The sequence below is a fragment of the Oryctolagus cuniculus genome, chromosome 16 (assembly GCF_051225735.1).
Source record: "Oryctolagus cuniculus isolate XC-2025 breed Fujian yellow rabbit chromosome 16, ASM5122573v1, whole genome shotgun sequence".
Taxonomy (NCBI): domain Eukaryota; kingdom Metazoa; phylum Chordata; class Mammalia; order Lagomorpha; family Leporidae; genus Oryctolagus; species Oryctolagus cuniculus.
Window position 1 is genome coordinate 20,812,291 of NC_142882.1, and position 17,189 is coordinate 20,829,479.

The 17,189-nt window shown below is 62.0% G+C and overlaps 3 protein-coding genes across 6 annotated transcripts; 1 reads left to right on the forward strand and 2 right to left on the reverse strand.

Moving 5' to 3' along the window:
• Nucleotides 1–819: 819 nt before the first annotated feature.
• Nucleotides 820–2,469, reverse strand: FAM32A (family with sequence similarity 32 member A). Its single transcript, XM_002722092.6, has 4 exons — nt 2,377–2,469; nt 2,114–2,255; nt 1,887–1,940; nt 820–1,806 (listed from the first exon to the last, which is right to left on the reverse strand). Exons 1-4 carry the CDS (start codon nt 2,448–2,450, stop codon nt 1,738–1,740), a joined length of 339 nt encoding a protein of 112 aa, XP_002722138.1. The 5' UTR covers nt 2,451–2,469; the 3' UTR covers nt 820–1,737.
• A 150-nt stretch (nt 2,470–2,619) lies between these two features.
• Nucleotides 2,620–9,386, forward strand: CIB3 (calcium and integrin binding family member 3). Of its 3 annotated transcripts, XM_002722091.6 has the most exons (6): nt 2,620–5,450; nt 5,681–5,715; nt 6,672–6,783; nt 7,497–7,644; nt 8,350–8,545; nt 9,209–9,386. In XM_002722091.6, the coding sequence occupies exons 1-6, from the start codon at nt 5,400–5,402 to the stop codon at nt 9,228–9,230; spliced, it is 564 nt and encodes a 187-aa protein (XP_002722137.1). In that variant the 5' UTR covers nt 2,620–5,399; the 3' UTR covers nt 9,231–9,386. The 3 variants fall into 3 exon arrangements, with proteins under 3 accessions (XP_002722137.1, XP_089172610.1, XP_089172611.1); XM_089316484.1 differs by having other exon boundaries at nt 8,350–9,386; XM_089316485.1 differs by lacking the exons at nt 2,620–5,450; nt 5,681–5,715; nt 6,672–6,783 and adding an exon at nt 6,816–7,395 and having other exon boundaries at nt 8,350–9,386.
• A 263-nt stretch (nt 9,387–9,649) lies between these two features.
• On the reverse strand, nt 9,650–16,033 carry HSH2D (hematopoietic SH2 domain containing). Of its 2 annotated transcripts, none has more exons than XM_089316487.1 (6): nt 15,908–16,033; nt 15,435–15,573; nt 13,202–13,354; nt 11,987–12,076; nt 11,030–11,198; nt 9,650–10,395 (listed from the first exon to the last, which is right to left on the reverse strand). In XM_089316487.1, the coding sequence occupies exons 3-6, from the start codon at nt 13,324–13,326 to the stop codon at nt 9,775–9,777; spliced, it is 1,005 nt and encodes a 334-aa protein (XP_089172613.1). In that variant the 5' UTR covers nt 13,327–13,354; nt 15,435–15,573; nt 15,908–16,033; the 3' UTR covers nt 9,650–9,774. The 2 variants fall into 2 exon arrangements, with proteins under 2 accessions (XP_089172613.1, XP_008247545.2); XM_008249323.5 differs by having other exon boundaries at nt 9,650–10,398.
• Nucleotides 16,034–17,189: the final 1,156 nt, after the last annotated feature.

Here is a 17,189-nt window from a genome sequence, read left to right on the forward strand (position 1 = left end):
CCGGGCGGGTCCAGACCCGTGGAGCTCGGCCTGGCCGGGGAGCGTAGCCTACACACAGCCACCAGGGGTGACGCGTCCTAGGGCAGGGCGAAGGCGGTGCTTCTCTGTGCAGAGGTCAAGCTCTGGCCTCCCGCCTCCTCCGGCCACCTGTCAGTGTCCACGTGGGTCACCGCGCCAGCCCGCGGTTTACTGCTCGGAATGCCCTCGTGAAAAACCGCAAGCCACTGCTGGGCACGTGTGCTTTCCTGCTACATTTTTAGCGGCCCTGGTCGGGTCATAACCAACGGCGTGTCTGCATTCTTCAGCTGAAATGTTTTTAGAAAAAATTTTATTTATTTTAAAGACAGAGTTACGGGGGTGGGGGGAGGTCTTCCATCTGCTGGTTCACTCCCCAGATGGCCGCAACGGCCGGAGCAGAGCCAAATCGAAGCCAGGAGCTCCATCCGGGTTTCCCACGCAGGTGCAGGGGTCCAAGGACCTGGGCCGTCTTGTACTGCTTTCCCAGGCCACAGCAGAGAGCTGGATCAGAAATGGAGCAGCCGGGACTCGAACCGGCGCCCCTGTGTGATGCCAGCACTGCGGGCGGAGGCTTTACCTGCTGCGCCAGGTGCATCCCAGTGCTACCCGGGACACTGCTTCCTGCTGGGTCCGCGCCCTCCCGCCGTTCCCCTGAGACCCTGGTTTCGCTCCGGCCCGCCGGATGAGCAGGTGGGCTGGGTGCCTGTCAGGCGCTCCCCGCTGGGCACCCAGCCCGCGGCACAGAGGGCAGGAGTCATCTCCGGCCGCTATGGCTCAGGCAATCAGACGCCCAGACTCCTCTTCAGTGACGCTTTTGCTTTATTCTGCGGCTTTTACACAGACAGCCCCCGCCCCGGCGCGGCCCCCGGACACTGTTTTTCCCAACATCGCGGCCGCCGCATCACAGCACACGCGTGCCCACTCAGGGACCAGTGCTCCAAGGTTTCCACGGTGAGGAACGTCGCGATCGATTAGCAATGTCTGCCTTGGCACTGGACACCCATTAGAGGCGCCTGGAAGAAGAGTGCTGCGGGTGCTCCGGGCTCACCGGAAGTGATGCTACTGCTGCAGCTCACCGAAGTGGTTTCTGCTGTTCACCGGAAGTGCTGCTCCTGAACCAGCTCACCGGAAGTGCTACTTCTGTTTCAGGTGTCTGTGGCAATTCACCGGAAGTGCCGCTTCTGTTCATCTCACCGGAAGTGCTGCTTCTGTTCAATCTCACCGGAGAGGTTTCTGCTGCAGGCTCACCGGAAGTAGTGCTGCCACTCCACTCCGGCTCACCGGAAGTGGGGCTGCCCCTCCAGCTCACCGGAAGCAGTGTCTGCTGCAGGCTCACCGGAAGTACTGCTCACACTCCAGCTCACCGGAAGCGGTGTCTGCCACCCGAGCTGTCTCAGCGGCCGGTGCTGAGCGGAGAGCTGCAAGGCCACGGAGCCCGTATGGAGCAGCAGAAGCCACACGGAGCCTCGAAGGCCGCCCACGCCGTCTTAGCGCCTCTCTCCTGGGGAGTCCGTCTCATGGGGGGGGGCAGACACTGGCAAGGCGACCTTGACCTCCAGATACAAACGCGGCGCTCCGGGCCCAGACTACCAAGGTTTCCCTTCCAAGAACGCACAGTCGCGTGGGTGGGGGGCGTTCTCGCTTTAATCGGGTTCCAGGAGGGGGACAGGGGATGGGGGGTTGCGGCGCCCAGGGGCGCCCCTCGCGCGCGGCCGGGGGCTACTTTGTCCAGCTGACTTTGGGGATGTCGTAGTGCTCCGTGAGCGTGTCCAGGTGTCTGTTGAAGTCCTGGGCACAGAGCAGAGAGCCGGCGTCATCGCGGGGCCCCACCGCCTCCGCCCACACCGCCCTGCCGGCCCGGGCCTCACCTCCACCCTCTGCTTGTGGGTTTTGGATGCTTTCTTCAGGATCCGTTCCATTTGCTGCAAAGACAGGAGACGCGGGCGTGAGTTCGCGTGCTCCCTAGGAAGTCGGACCGGGACCCAGGCGCGGACCCGGGATCCCGCGCCCGGCCCTCCGGCCCCGATCCAGCACCTCTCGGCTGCACGTGCACCGGGGTCCCCTCGGCGCCCAGCCCCCTCCCCCGGCCCCGCACCCGCTTCTCCTGCATCTTCTCGAAGGCCGCCTGCGCCGGGGTCCGCTTGTCCAGGCAGCGCCGCTTCTCCTCCTCGCTCTTCTTGCTCGTCCCCATCGCTTCCAGGAGCTTCGCCTTGTCTTTGTCCTTCTTCTTCTTCTTCCTGGGAGGGGGGAGACCGAGACGGGGGCAGGTGAAGAGAGCACGAGACAGACGCCCCAGGCCCCCCGGGAAAGATGGGGGCGGGCGGGGGGCGCGGCACCGCGGGCTCCCGGGCCTCTCACCGCTTGGTCACGCCGAGCTCTGCGACGCCTTTCAGCTTCAGGGGACCCCTTTGGACCTGCTCGTAGGCCTCCATGGCTGCCGGCCCGCCGTTCGGAAGGCGGAATGCCACACTTCCTGTTTGCAAACGCTAGTCCCGCCCCCAACGCCCGCCCCCCTGCTTCCTGATTGGTAGAACTAGGCCACACGCATGCGCTCTTAGGTTCTGAAGGCATTTCCGGTTTGGGGCGTGGCGAGGAGGCCGGCGCGTCGGCGTCCTGTACGACTCGCCTCCCGCCACACTTCCTGTTTGGACACCCGCTTCCGGCTCTGAGGCTCTAGGTAGAATCCGTGCAGCCCTTCGCCTTTCTGAGTGTTTTCGGAGCCGCTGGGGGTCCCGTTCTCGGTTTTTGCCACGATTTGAGCGGTCGGTGGATACCCGGATGTAATTTTGTGAACTTAACCAGTGCTCGTTAATTTTTCAGCTTTTGGTGAATGACCGCATTAGTTGAACTCTGCTGATGTACTAAATTTTTTTAAAGATTTTTTAAAGATTTATTTTATTTATTTGAAAGAGTTGCATAGAGCAGTAGAGAGAGAGAGAGAGAGGTCTTCCATCCTTTGGTCACTCCCTAATTGGCCACAATGGCCGGAGCTGGGCTGATTCGAAGCCAGGAGCTTCTCCTGGGTCTCCCACGTGGGTGCAGGGGCCCAAGCACTTGGGCCATCTTCCACTGCTCTGCCAGGCCACGGCAGAGAGCTGGGTGGGAAGTGGAGCAGCCGGGACTCGATCCGACACTCGCAGATCCAGCACCGCAGGCTGCAGCTCAGGCCGGCGCCCACCCGATTTTTAAAATTGAATTTAATTAATTCATTTTATAGAGGGGCCACAAGGGGTAGAGGACACTTTTAAAAAAAATGTGGTTGAGGTGCCCAGTAGGACGCCCACGTCCCGTGTCAGCCTCACGCACCCCCCCTGCCAGCTCCCTGCTGATGGAGACGCTGGGAGGAGGCCACCGGGCCCCCGCCACTCAACACGAACAACTTGATTAAGTTCCCAGCTGCCAGCTGTTTGGGCCGCGTCCCAGCAGGTGCTGTGGGCATTTGGGGAGTGAACCAGCGGCCAGCGTATGGAGGATTTCTCTCCCTCTCTCCCTCTCTCCTTCTCTCCCTCTCATCAATAAACCAGTTTTCCAAAGTTCCATATAAATGAAACAGTGTTCCAGGCGGATGCTGGAGGCTTTTCCGTCCTCTCGCTGGGCCTAACAGTTCATTCCCCTGCGCTTCTGCGCCTTCTCCCATCGTGCAACCCGATCCGCTCTGTCCACTCACCTGCGGCCGACACCTGGGCCAAGTCCAGGTCGGACCATCACTACGGGAGTCTTTTGTTCGGATGTTGGCTCCGTTCCTCTTGGCCGCACCCCTGTCGCCTCCGTAGGCTGAAGCTTGATGGTGACAAGCTTTGGATGTCCCCAAAATACAAGCTTCATTCTCAGCGTCCCGGCTTGGAGGCCGCAGGGAGGCAGACGGGGACCATCCGATGCGCCCAGGCTGAAGCCGGGAGCCGGGAGCTCCATCCTAGTCCCGCGTGGATGGCAGGGGCCCGAGGACTCCCTCAGTGACTGGTCCCCAACCAGCGAGTGGCCACGGGCTTTGCCAGTGGCCGTCACCCCTGCGTGGCGGCCCCGTCGCTGGGCCCAGACTGTGGACATTCGTGCATCGGATTTCTGGGGGCTGTCGCTCCCTGTTTTCCAGGAGCGTGTTTTGGAGGCGGTGAGGGTGGGGGAGAGGAGAGGGCAGAGGGGTGAAGACTTCAGAAACCGGTCGAGTCGGCAAACCTGCAGGGAGACGGGACCCAAAAACGGGGACCGCGGCGGCCTTTCCCAGTCCTACCAGCAGGGGGCAGCAGGCAGACGTCCAATGCTGGATCTGCCCTGAGAGAATGGACTTCCCGCTGTCCGGCCGGACCTTCTTGGGCCGCACGGAATCAGAGACGGACAGGACAGACTCAGATGGACCAGCCTGCTCCCCCCCAGCCAGCCCAGCAGCCTGGCCTCAGAGGCTGCTTGAGACAGATCTTGGAGATTGGCACTTCCAATGCTGTGTGCCCTGGAGCAAGTGGCTTGACCTCTCTGGACTTTCTTTTTCCCTCGCTTATATTGGAGCTTTGTTTATTTGTTTGTTTGGGATGCAGGGCTACAAGAAAGGGGAAAGGGGAGGGAGAGGTCTTCCATCCGCTGGTTCACTCCCCAAATGCCTGCAACGGCTGGAGCTGAGCTGATCCGAAGCCAGGAGCTTCTTCCGGGTCTCCCACGCGGGTGCAGGAGGCCCAAGGACTCGGGCCATCTTCTGCTGCTCTCCCAGGCCACAGCAGAGAGCTGAATTGGAAGTGGAGCAGCCGGGACTAGAACCTGCGTCCCTGTGGGGTGCTGCCTGTGTCAGCTTTACCCACTGCACCACCACTGTGGCCCCAGGCTGAGAGCTGTCCACCCTGAGTCTCTGCCAGGAGGATTCTGGGTATTCACAGGCTGCTCCCCTGGGGGGTGCACGGTGCCCACTGGACCCTGAAGGCTCTGACAAGTCCTGGTCTGATTGACAGCCGCAGGCGGGACTCAGGATTCAGTCCGGTCACAGCTGGCTGATCTGAACCCCCAACCTGTGCTTTAGATGTGCAGAATGACCCCAGGAGGCGGACGCTTACTTAACCCCCAGCTCCCCGAGGCTCAGAGAGGGCAGGCGACCTGGCCGAGGCCACACAGCAGACGGCTGGGATTTGCCTCCCTGAACCCCCGATGGTGGTGGCGTGGACACGTCCAGGCTGCTGTCCAGCGAGCTTGGCTGTAACCCGAGTCTCTCCCAGGCTGGGGGGTGACAGGGCGGATCGGGCGAGGGTGGGGTGGGGTGGGCAGGTGACAGCCAGGGCAGGAGTATTTTCCCAGACGCTGGTGCACAACAGCCTGGCACTGCAGACGGAGGCCCGGAGGGAGACCGAGGGCTGGTCAGCGGGGCACGCAGGGACCTGAGAGTCCAGGCCGTGGCCTTGGCCATGGGCAACAAGCAGAGCGTTTTCACCCCTCAGCAGCTGGAGGAATTCCAGGTGAGAGCAGCAGTCGGAGGGCCTCAGTGGGACTCACAGGAGATCTGCGAAATGGGCCCAGCGCCGGTCATCTGGGTGTGTGGCCGGCTCGGGGGTTCTGGAGCAGGTGCATGTCGGGGCGGGGGGCGTTAGGGTCATCTGGCGGGTGTGTGGCCGGAGGGAGGCGGGGACGGAGGGTTCTAGAAGCAGGGTTGGGGCCAAGTCGGTGTCTCTCCCCCCCATCCCCCCAGGACTGCACCTTCTTCACCAGGAAGGAGATCTTGAGGTCAGCGGGGTCAGGGTCATGGCTGGGGGAGGGGGGTCTTTGCATTTGCCCGGGACACGGGCGTGGGGAGGGGCCGCGGAGGGAGGAGTCGCTTCTTCTAGCCTTGTCGCAGCCTGGGCTTTCTCCCAAGGTTACCTACCGGGTAGCTGCCCAGCGGGTGTGAGCTGGGGAGACGCCCCCGCCCCCTGCCCCCAGGCCTGGAGTCGGGGCGGGGACCCCAGCTGTGGGGGTGGGGGTCCAGAGCCGGCTGTGGGCTGCTGGGGGGGGGGTGGCCCGAGGCTCTGGCATGTTCCCCAGGGTCGGGGTGGTGGTGTCTAGGCAGGGCATGGCCCCCCGAGACCTTGGCCTTGAACTCGGGGCTGTTGAAACCCAAGCTGGCTCGGGGTTCAGCGGCCGAGCGACCCGGGGACATGGCCCCCACGTGTGTGGGCGCGTGGGCCATTTATAATTCATGGGTGCACCTCTCACCCACGCGCCCCGTTGTCCGGGCGAGGACGAGGCCAGCTCGCAAGGGGTCACCCTGAGGCTCCCACAGGCCGGCGCTGACCACCGCCCACCTCGCCCCCCCCCCCCGAGGAGAGGAGAGTCCCAGGGGAGGGGTCCTACGCCCCTGGCTTCGTCAGACAGAGCAACAGAGGCCCAGGGAGGGAGGAGCCCTCGCCCAAGGCCACACGGAATCCCAACCCGAGGGAGGGGGCTTTGCGGGGCTAGGGCCCAGGGGCTCCTGGCTCCCTCGGAGACACCGCCTAGCACCCCGGGGCGCTCGGCCCCATCACGGGAGGAAGGTACGAGAAGGGTGGGCAGGCGTCCCAGGCAGGCAGGTACTGGTCTCCTCCTCCGAGTTGTCCCCCGCGAACTCCTACTCATGCTTCAAAGCCCAGCACCCCTGCTGCCTTCTCTTTGTGAGCTGAGGGCCCGAGGCTCCCGCCTCCCCGGCGTCCGTCTCCCCGCTCCAGGCTCTTCTATCGGTACCAGGACCTGGCGCCCCAGCTGGTCCCGCTGGACTATACCAGCTGCCCGCAGGTCAAGGTGCCCTACGAGCTGATCTGCGGCATGCCCGAGCTGAAGGTACGTCGGCCCGGGGCGGGCAGGCAGGCAGACCGGCAGGGGGACTTCCCTCCATGCCATTATTTCAGCAGTGACCAGCCGGGCTCAGAGACGTCAGGACACTGGGCATGGTCACACAGCAGCGGCCTCACGGAGACAAGATGGAGGGCTGGGGACGGGGCAGGATGGGGTCACTGCTGTGAGGGGCTCCACCCGGGGCCTGCTGCGGGGCAGAGAGTCGGTTCTCTCCATACCAAGCCCTGTATAAAGGCCGGGTCCTCATGGCCGCACGTTTGCCTCATTGTTGACGCCCCTCAAGGGAGCTGGGGTGGAGCATGACCCTCCGTCAGCCCAGCTTCCGGTCTCCTCAGCCCAGCTTCCGGTCCCCTCAGCGCCACAGCCAATAGAAAGCAAGGCTCTCCCAGCCAGGGCAGCCTCTGATTGGTCAGTTCGCATCACGTGTTCTGCCCAGAGCCAATCCACAGTGGCTAAGCCAATGACAATCCTGGATTGGCCATCCTGGGATCACGTGGCTGCCCTTGGAGCTGGAAGTGGTGGCCATGTTGACCAGTGGGGCTTGGAGCGTGGATCCCGGAAGTCCTGTTGGGGAGCCTGGGCGGTAGGGCGCCCTAGGTGTGGGCCCAGCAGAGCGGCGGGTGCTGAGGGTGGGCCGATGGGGGTGTCCCGGCGATTCTGGCCGAAGGCTAGCCTCCGTTATTCCCTCTGGTGCCCAGGATAACCCCTTCCGCCAGCGGATCGCCCAGGTCTTCTCTGAGGACGGCGACGGGCACATGACCTTGCACAACTTCCTGGACATGTTTTCCGTGATGAGCGAAATGGCTCCCCGTGACCTCAAGGCCTACTATGCCTTTAAAATCTATGGTGGGTGCACAGCCCGGGGTAGGCGAGGCGTGGAACAAGATGGAGCCCACCACAAATGGCTCCCCGAGGGCTTTGGGGGCCCGGCCTGCTCCTCCGCCCACCCTGGCCCCTTGCTCACCCCATTCCCGCCACACTGGCCTTGAACACAGCAGATGCCGTGTGCCCCAGGCCCTTTGCACCTGCTGCGCTCGCTGCCTGGGGTACCTTTCCCTCTGTTCCCTCTCAGCCTGTCAGCCTCCATCACCAGGCGGTGCGGCCTCATTTCTCGTAGGAGGGGCCGGCGCTGCACCTGCAGTACCAGCATACCATAGGGACCCCAGTTCGAGTCCCGGCTGCTCCACTTCCGGTCCAGCTCCCTGCTGTGGGAAAGCAACAGGCGATGGCCCACGTGCTTGGGCTCCTGCATCTGCGTGGGAGACCCGGATGGAGCGGACTTAGAGCCCACGCTGCGTAGCTCACGCCATACTTTTTGAATGATGGGTGACATATACTTAGACCATGCAAGCACACAGTAGGCGCGCGCTGAATACTTAGGCAATCCACAAGTCAGACTCCCAGCAGGTCCCTGCACAAGTCCGGTGCAAAGACTACCCAGGCTGTGCGGCAGGCTCTCGGGGGCCGGCCCATGGCCTCGGGTTCTGTCTCTGCGACCAGGGCCAGCCCAGCCCCGCCCCCGTGGCCTGTCCCCCACCCCCCGCCCTGCAGATTTTAACAACGACGACTACATCTGCGCCTGGGACCTGGAACAGACGGTGAGCAGGCTGACGCGGGGGGAGCTGAGCGCCGAGGAAGTGAGCCTCGTGTGTGAGCGGGTTCTGGACGAGGCCGACGGGGACCACGACGGGCGGCTGTCCCTGGAAGACTTCCAGAACATGATCCTGCGGGCGCCTGACTTCCTCAGGTGCCCTGCGGCGTTCACGGCCTGATCCAGTCCGCAGACCGTGCAACTGTCCCTGGACAGCCTTGCGGGAGAATCAGAACCCAGTACCGCCAGGCTGACAGGGAGGGTAACATGGATTAGCCCAGGGGCTACCTGCTGTGCGCTAAAATGGTTTTACCTGCTAGGCCACAGCGCCGGCCTGTGACAGTCCAAGCCCGTGAGATCACCTTCCCCTGGGATAAGCCACAGGTTCCCTGGTAGACGGTCCTGAGCGCCGACACATAGAGGGTCCCCTGCCTGGGGCCGCACCTGCTCCGGTGCCCTGCAGGTTCACCCATTTTGCAGAGGTGCAAACTGAGGCCTAGAGAGAGCAGCGCAGAGCCCCTCCCCGCCACCCCCTTAGCAATTTCCAGGCAGAGCCGCGTCCCCGCGTCTGAGTGCCGGGGGTACCCAGGGGGGCAGCAGGTGACGGCCACGTCGGGGTCCCGGCTTCAGCCTGGCCCAGCCCTGGCCTCTGTGCGGCTTTGAGCGGTTGGCCCATTCATTGTATCTTCAATTAGATGCAGTAACCAACACCTTGATACAATGTTGCTCTTGAAGCCGCAGCAGGTGCCCTGGATGGGGGAGGGGGGAGGGAGTGCTGCCCCCTGCTGGCGCCGCGATGGCCTTCTCTCTCTCTCACAGCACCTTCCACATCCGCATCTGAGCCGGCGGACCCGGGAGGGAGCCCTCCGCGCGCTCGGAGCCCTGGGGACTCTGCCCGGGCCCTGGGCGTGCACTCAGGCCAGCGAGCCTCACCGGACGCACGGCTCCCGACGCTGTGTGACTCAGGGACCGGCCGCACTCTGGTCCGGGATCTCCCTGTTTGTTTAAAAAAAATTTAAAAAAAAAAAAAAAAAAAAAAAGGGAGGCGAGGGCTGCTTTCTAGATCTTTCCACACTTGTGAAGGCCAGAAGTGGCTCTCTACTGTGGCCTGGGAAAGCAGTGGACGATGGCCCAAGTCCTTGGGCCCCTGCCCCTGTGGGGGAGACCTGGGAGCCCTGGAGGTGGGCGTGGCGGGGCCAGGTCAGCACTGGGCACACAGCAGGTGCCTGACCCGGCGGGCACCGTTGACAACCGTGGGAATAGGTCCCCAAAGCACTTTATTAGTGTCCCTGGTCCCTGGGGACTGGAGACAGTGGGGAGGGGAGGCTCAGGGCTAAGGCTGGCCCCCCAGCGGCAGGGGCCCGGAGCCTGGATCGCCCTGTCCTCTAGCAGTACCCTGGCGCAAAGGGCGGCGGCGGGCGATACTCCTCGGGGAGCCAGTCCTCGGGCTGTTCCAAGTCCCCCGGCCGCGGCTCGGACCCGTGGGAGGACAGCGCCCTCACGGCCGCGTGGTGCCAGCTGCGGTGCCTGGGTGTCGGCTCGCTCCAGCTCGTAGACCTGGTGGCCTTCCTGGAGGGGGCGTCTCTGTCTCTCGAAGGCTGTGAGAGGCTTTTCAGGGATGTGGCCACCGAGGATTCCGCGGAGGAGACACTGCCCGCCCGGGCCGGGTGTCCCGAGTGTCCCTGGCTGCCTGTGCTGGCCCCGGAGCCCTGGGTCGCCGCCGTCCGCCCGGGGTCCCGGAGCGACGAGAAGCTCACAGCTGAGAGGCGGGACCTCAGCTGCTCCTGGAGCCTCTTGCCTACTTGCGGCAGCGCTTTGAGGTTCCTCCAGACTCCCTGCCGGGCCTCCCCGAGAGGGGCTTCCGGGCTGGGTCCGCGGTCCGTCTCCGCCGATGGCTTGCTGTCCGTGGGCTGACGGTCGCCGGGGCCATGGGCGGAGCGGCAAGCGTCCTCCGCCAGTGCGGTGGAGTAAATGAAGAGATCTTGGTAGTCCACGTTTTCTGGATCCTCCTGGGGGCAGGAGGGCCCTGCAGCTCAGTCCCACGCGGGGCGAAAGAGGCTGGGCTGGGGCCCGGGACACGCCCGGGCAGGCGGGTCCCAGGAACTTCCCCGCCCACAGCAGCCGTGGGGGAACCAGGCCCCACCCACCAAAATGTCTACGGAAATAGGCCCCGCCCACGGCAGGTCTTGGCCTGTAGGCCACACACACTGAGCCCTCTGAGGACTTGTGCCCCATCCACACAGAGTCTCAGGGCCCAAGCCATGCCCCCTGAATCTAACAGGGAGTCGGGTCCCGCCCACAACAGTGCCGCTGCAGACCACACCCACTGAATAATAATAATAAGGAATCATGCCCGGCAGGTAACAGCTAAGCCCTGGGCCACATCCACGGAGCCTTATAAGGACTCGTGCCCCGCCCACCACAGCAAAGCCCCCGGGCCACGCCCACCAAGCCATATACAGACTCGCGCCCCGCCCACCACCGCTAAGCCCCTGGCCACGCCCACTGAGCCGTATATGGACTCGCGCCCCGCCCACCACAGCGAAGCCCCCCCGGGCCACGCCCACCGAGCCTTATACAGACTCGCGCCCCGCACCCCACAGCGAAGCCAGGGCCGGCCGCGGCCTTGGCGGTCCTCACCTGCCCGCAGGGCTGTGTCAGCAGCTCCTCCGCACGCGACTGGACCGGGTGCTGCTGGTGGAAGGTGACCAGGGCGCCCAGCGAGGCATGGGCCACCTGCTCCCCGGGGATCACGAAGCTGCCGTCGTCCAGGAGCTTGACCATGAAGTGGCGGCAGCAGCCGGGGGCTCTGCGGAGACACCGCCTCCCCTTGAGCGGCCCACAGCCCGCCCGCCCCAGCGCGCCTCCGGTTCCCCACTGGCGACCCGGAGCCGCGAAGGTTCACGCCAAGCCTGGCCAGGGCTCAGTGTAACCCCCGAAGAAGGCTAGGTGCCTAGCACACAGCAGGCGCTCAGTAGATGCTTGGCCAATCTCTGAACGGATGCAATGGCCCACGAAGGGCTTTGAGAGGCCGAGAGGGGTTGAGTGACTTTCTAAGGTCGCACAGCAAGAAATGACAAAGCCAGTCTTAGGCTGTGTGACCCGGGGGCCAAGGGTTTCCCATGGTGGGTAGCTGTAGTTAAGCCATTGGATTTTTTTTTTTTCCCATCCAGAGCAGCCGGGGCTGAGCCAGGCCAAAGCCAGGAGCCTCACCCAGGTCTCCCAGGTGGATGGCACAGACCCAGGCGCTGGAGCCACGCCTGCACCTGCTACCTCCCAGGGTGCGCATGAGCAGGGGAGCAGAGGCGGGAATCCCTCGCAGCGCCCCGACGTGGGGTGTGGCTGCCTGAACCCCGCACCTGCCTTCTGCGGCCGCACACCAAGATCGGATCCGGCTCTGGGCCTCCCCGCGTCTCCCTCCCCCAAAAGGGTCCGACTTGGCCAAGACAAGAATGCCCGCCTGCAATGGTGAAAGCCTAGGCCACGCCCACCGTGCCAGCCGGGGCCCCCTGCCCCGCCCACAAGCCGTCTCCAGGCCAACAGGCCACGCCCAGAGTGCACCTGCCGCCAGCCCGGGCCCCCTAATCCGAGGCTTACTTGTAGGACAGGGTGTAGCCCACGTGGCTGTGGCTGACCCGGATGAGAAAGGACCCCAGCGGCTGTGACTCCAGCAAGTTCTCGGCGGTCCTGGGGGGTGGGGGTGGGGTGGACACACACACACAGGGAGGAGATAGTCAGGGTCCAGGCTCCTGTCCCCCTGGGTCCTCCTAGGACTTTGTGGTTTTTTTTTCCAAACGAACAATCAGAGCCTGGGCTCTCCATGGTGGTCTGAGGCTTCTGGGGAACCTTGATCCCGGGGCTTGTCCATCACCCCCTACCTCTCCCAGGCCAGGCATCACCAATCGATAAGGAGCAGGATGCAGGGGTCACACGGCCTCCTCTCGTGTCCCCCACCCCCACCCATGTTAGGGCTCCTCTGGGCGGATCCGGGTGGCACCGGGAAGGTCGTGGGTTCCCAGCCCCCAGCTCCGCTGCTCATTACACTGTGTGACCTCAGGCCGAGCTCTGTCCGTCTCTGATCCTCAGCAGCCTTAAAGGCACAGCAACCCCATTGCCAGACGAGCTGGGAGCGTCTGTTCCGGATACTAGGGACTTTGATCTGTTTGTTTTTGTCCTTGTCGCCTGCGTGTCCGCGGGGTGTGGGGGGACCCTGAGCAGATCCCACACAGGGACCCAGGGTGAATGGTGCATGTGTCCTGGGACTTTCTCTGGAAGCATTTTTTTGGCTCGATCATGTGCCCAGAATGATGGATGCTTTCTTGGTTACACTGGAAGTAAGCGCTGAGAATTAACTTGTGATGGCCGTGTCCAGTGGGCCGCCAAGGTGCTCCCTCTTCCTGTGCCCACGGCTTCCTGTCCACTTCCTGCGTGCCGAGGGTGGCCCTGGCTGCCTTGTCTCCGTCTATGTGGAGCCAGGCCTCAGAGGGCTGGCTTGCTCACATCCTCACTGGGGTGCTTTGGTTCTATCCGGATGGACTGAGAGGAGCTGTGTTGAGAAGGATTCTGAGGCTGCATCCTGCTCCTTATCGATTGGTGATGCCTGGCCTGGGAGAGGTAGGGGGTGCTGGACAGGTAGAGCTGAGGTCCAGAGAGGGGAAGTCGCTTGCACACGGTCACACAGTGAGTCAAGGAGGAGGCAGTTTTGGGGGCTGGGAAACTCAGATTCGTTACATCGTGAGCCCAGCCTAGAATTCTGCTCAGGATTGGGGCCGAGGAAAGACAGGGCAGGGGGAGGGCGTGGGTTGTGCTCACTCTCTTGAGATGGTGCCATGGAACCATGCGGGGATGCCGTCTTGGGCCAGCTGGTCCATCTGGGTGTGCACAAACCAGTCCAGACGTGGGGGTAGCGGGGGAGGCAGCTTTCTGGCCTCTGTCATGGCTGCCCCAGGGTCGGGGGGACGTTACCTGTGGGTGAGAGAGACAGAGAAAGGGTCAGACTTGGCCCACTGCTCAGCTTGGCTCTGTTCTTGCAGCTTATGGTGCCGCCTCCATCGAGAAGTCCTCCAGGCTGGACAGAGCAATGCATTCAACACCGGCTTGCATTTCCCAAGCACCTACTGTGTGCCTGGCATTTTGTGTGTAGTCACTCAACAGCTCCTTCCAAGAAATCCCTGAAGAGCTTTCCCTTTTGTGTTTAGTCTTATTAACGCCATTATGAGAAGAGCTAGGGAGCTGGCGCTGTGGTGCAGCGGGTAAAGTCGCCACCTGCAGTGCCGGCATCCCATATGGGCACCGGTTCGAGTCCTGGCTGCTCCACTTCCGGTCCAGCTCTCTGCTAATGCACCTGGGGAAGCAGAGGGGCCACCCGGGTGGGAGACCTGGATGGAGGTCCAGGCTCTTGGGGAGTGAACCAGTGGATGGAAGATCTCTCTCTCTCTCTCTCTCTTCCTCTCATTCCTTCTCTCCAACTCTGCCTTTCAAATACATAATAAATAAATCTCAAAAAATTATCCATCCATCCATTCATCATCCTGTCATCTATCTTTCCATCCATATAGCTATCTGTATCCATTCACCCATCCACCTATCCATCCACCCATCCACCCATCCACCTATCCATCCATCCACCCACTCATCCATCCACCCACCCAACCACCCATCCACCCACCCATCCACCCACCCACCCATCCATCCATCCACCCAATCACCTACCCACCCATCCATCCACCCACCCACCCACCCATCCATCCATCCACCCATCCACCCACCCGTCCATCTGTCCTCCGTCGATCTGTCCATCCACCCACTTACCACCCATTCGCTGTTCCGTGTGTCTATGTATCTACCTATCCTGAGGGCCCTCCCCGAAACTCATGGAAAATGGAATAAAATGTGAGTTTATGTTGGTGAAAAACCATTTTTGAAATCCATGCCAGGGAGTCTTCCGGAGCGTCATGGTCAGCAGCTGGGGCCCTGGCTGGGGTGTTCACAGCCCACACTGAGACACCAGGTTCGATCCCTGGCCCCGGCTCCTGATGCCAGCTCCCTGCTGGTGAAAACCTTGGGAGGCAGCGGGGAACGGCTCCAGATGCTGCGTCCCTGCTAACCGCGTGGGAGACCCGGATTGAATTCCTACCTCAGCTTCCGTGTGTGGGAGCTGTCTGTCTGTCTCTCAAGTAGATAAAAATTGAAAGGAAAAGTTCGTAAAAGTGTGAACTGTAAATAAATAAAAAAAAAAAAGCGCTATGCATGCAATTCAGAGAAACCTTTTTTTTTAAAGGTTGGTTGATTTATTTGATGGGTTGTTTGCCCCCTAGCGGTGCCGACTTTCAGAACACGTCCCCGTTGTAGAACACACACACACACACACACACACACACACACACACACCTGCAAAGCATTCTGGGAAAAGAGGCACTTGAAAAACCCGTAGATGGATTTCAACTTGGCTTGTGCGTGTGTGTGCAGAGACAGAGCGAGAGAGCAAGAGAGAGAAAGCGAGAGAGAGAGAGAGAGAGAGAGAAAGAGAGAGAGAGAGAGAGAGAGATCCCATCAGGCTGTTCACTCTACAAATGCCATTGCCATGGCCCAGGCTGGACCACGGGCCAGGTACTGAACCCAGGTCTCCCATGTGGGTAGCAGGGGACCCAAGTGCTGGGGGCATCACCTGCTGCGTTCTAGGGTGTGTGTTAGCAGGAAGCTGAGCCAGAACCGGAACCCAGGCACTCGGATACGGGCCGTAGGCATAGGAAACACCTGGTCAAACACCCAGCCCTAAATTAAATATTTTAATTCTGTTTCCCCTAAACTTTGTGATGCACTCTTGTAAGTGGGTGCATAAAATAATTCATGAATCCTGTGGTTACCTAGCACAGCCTTACAAACTTATGCTTTTTTCTACTTGGAAGAACTCCTACTTAGCCTTCAAAATCCCACAGAAATGTCCCCTCTTCCTGGCAGCCCACACACCCTTCTCTGCTCCCCACCCTCCCAGCCTTCCTCCCCTGGCCCCAGACGTGACCACACGCATTTGGGGTCTACTTGCCTGGCTGTTTCTGCCGCCCAGGGACCTGGAGCTGGGCTCTTTGGTCTCGTGCTTGGCTTTGTTTTCTTTGTCCCCAGCATTACTTGGCGCTGGGCTGGCACGGAGGACGATGGGGAGGAGGCCGGTGGCCGAGGAGGAACTGTTTGGGGATGCATGGACGCCTGCTGAGTTTCAAACTTTTGAGTTTTCCCGACTTCCCTGCCCCTACAATCCAACCCTGACAAGCTTCCTTTACCCAGAATGCATCGGGCTCGCTTGCCGTCTCCCCTCCATGCCTCTGCCTGCCAGGAGTGACTCCCCCCCCCAACCCAGTTTTCCCCTCCGAGGCCTCCTCCTCCAGGAAGTCCTCCCTCATAGCCTCCAGAAATTTCCTCCTCATTTCAATGCCTGTCAGGACCCCTTCTGGCCCAGCCCGGACCCCATGCTCTGTCTCGCTGGGGGGGGGGGGTGTCTGGGGACTCTGAGGCTCCTACCTGGGAGACTCCTGGGTGGCCCTGGCCCTCCCTCCGGGCTGTACAGAGCCGGCTGCAGGAGCCTTGGTTTCAGTTCAGGGTCTGTGCGTCAGCAGGGTGGGGCGGGGCGGCCCCTTGTGGTTCCTGCTTCCTCAAGAGGTGAGCCCTGGGGGCCCGCTGTGCTCGGCTCACCTCGCTGCCAACAGCATTTCTCTTATTCCCAAAGATTGATTTATTTGAAAGGCAGAGTAACAGAGAGCAGTGGAGAGAGAGAGGGAGAGAGGAAGAGAGGGAGAGAGGGAGAGAGGGAGAGAGGGAGAGAGGGAGAGAGGGAGAGAGATCGATCCAGTCTAGTCCCCCAAATGCCCACAATGGCCAGGGCCGGGCCAGGCTGAAGCCAGGAGCCAGGAGCTCCATCCGGGTCTCCCACGCAGGTGCAGGGACCCAAGCACTTGGGCCATCCTCCACTGCTTTCCCAGGCCACAGCAGAGAGCTGGATCGGAAGAGGAGCAGCCGGGACTCGAACCCGTGCTCCGACCCAGAACAGTGGCCTCTGTTGCTGGTGGCAGCTGTGCCACAACATTTACTGAGTGCCTTCTGTGTCCAGGCCCTCAGGGGACCACAGGAATGACAACCCTCAGGGTACCTAGGGCCCAGCAAAGACGGATGGGAGGTTGTCCACACCCTACGTCTGAGGTCCTGGATTTCAGTCTGGCTCCAGCTCCAGACTCCAGCCCCTTGCTCACGCGTACCCTGGGAGGCACAGGTGCTGGCTCCAGCACTCGGGCCCCCGCCACCCACACAGGGGACCCGGATGGAGCTCCCAGCTCCTGGCTTCAGCCCCAGCTGTTGTGGACATTTGGGGAGTGGACCAGAGCCCGAGTGCTGTCATCCGTCTGCCACTCAAATAAAAAACCAATAAACAAAGGTTAGAACATGGCCGGCCTGCCAGCTGTGGGAATGCCCAGACAGAGGGGCGTCGGGGGGGTCTCCAGGAGTCCGTGTGATTTGGGGAGTGGGGTGCGGAGAAGGTGGGGGGCATGGCACAGCAAAGGCCCTGAGGCCGGCTGGAACCCCGACACCCTGGGGGGGCGGAGGGGAGGTCTCTGGCCACACAGGGCCACGCCCCGAGTTCCTTGGTGGAGAGCACATTGGCGTTCCATCTCACGGCTGTGGCGGCCTCAAAATCAGCAGAGCCCAGGGCTGGGTTCGTTGTGAACTGTCCCTGATCAGCGTGGTCATTTTTTTTTTTTTCAAGCCTCTTCGGCTATTAAAGTGAGTGAAAGCATAGTGGGGCTCATGC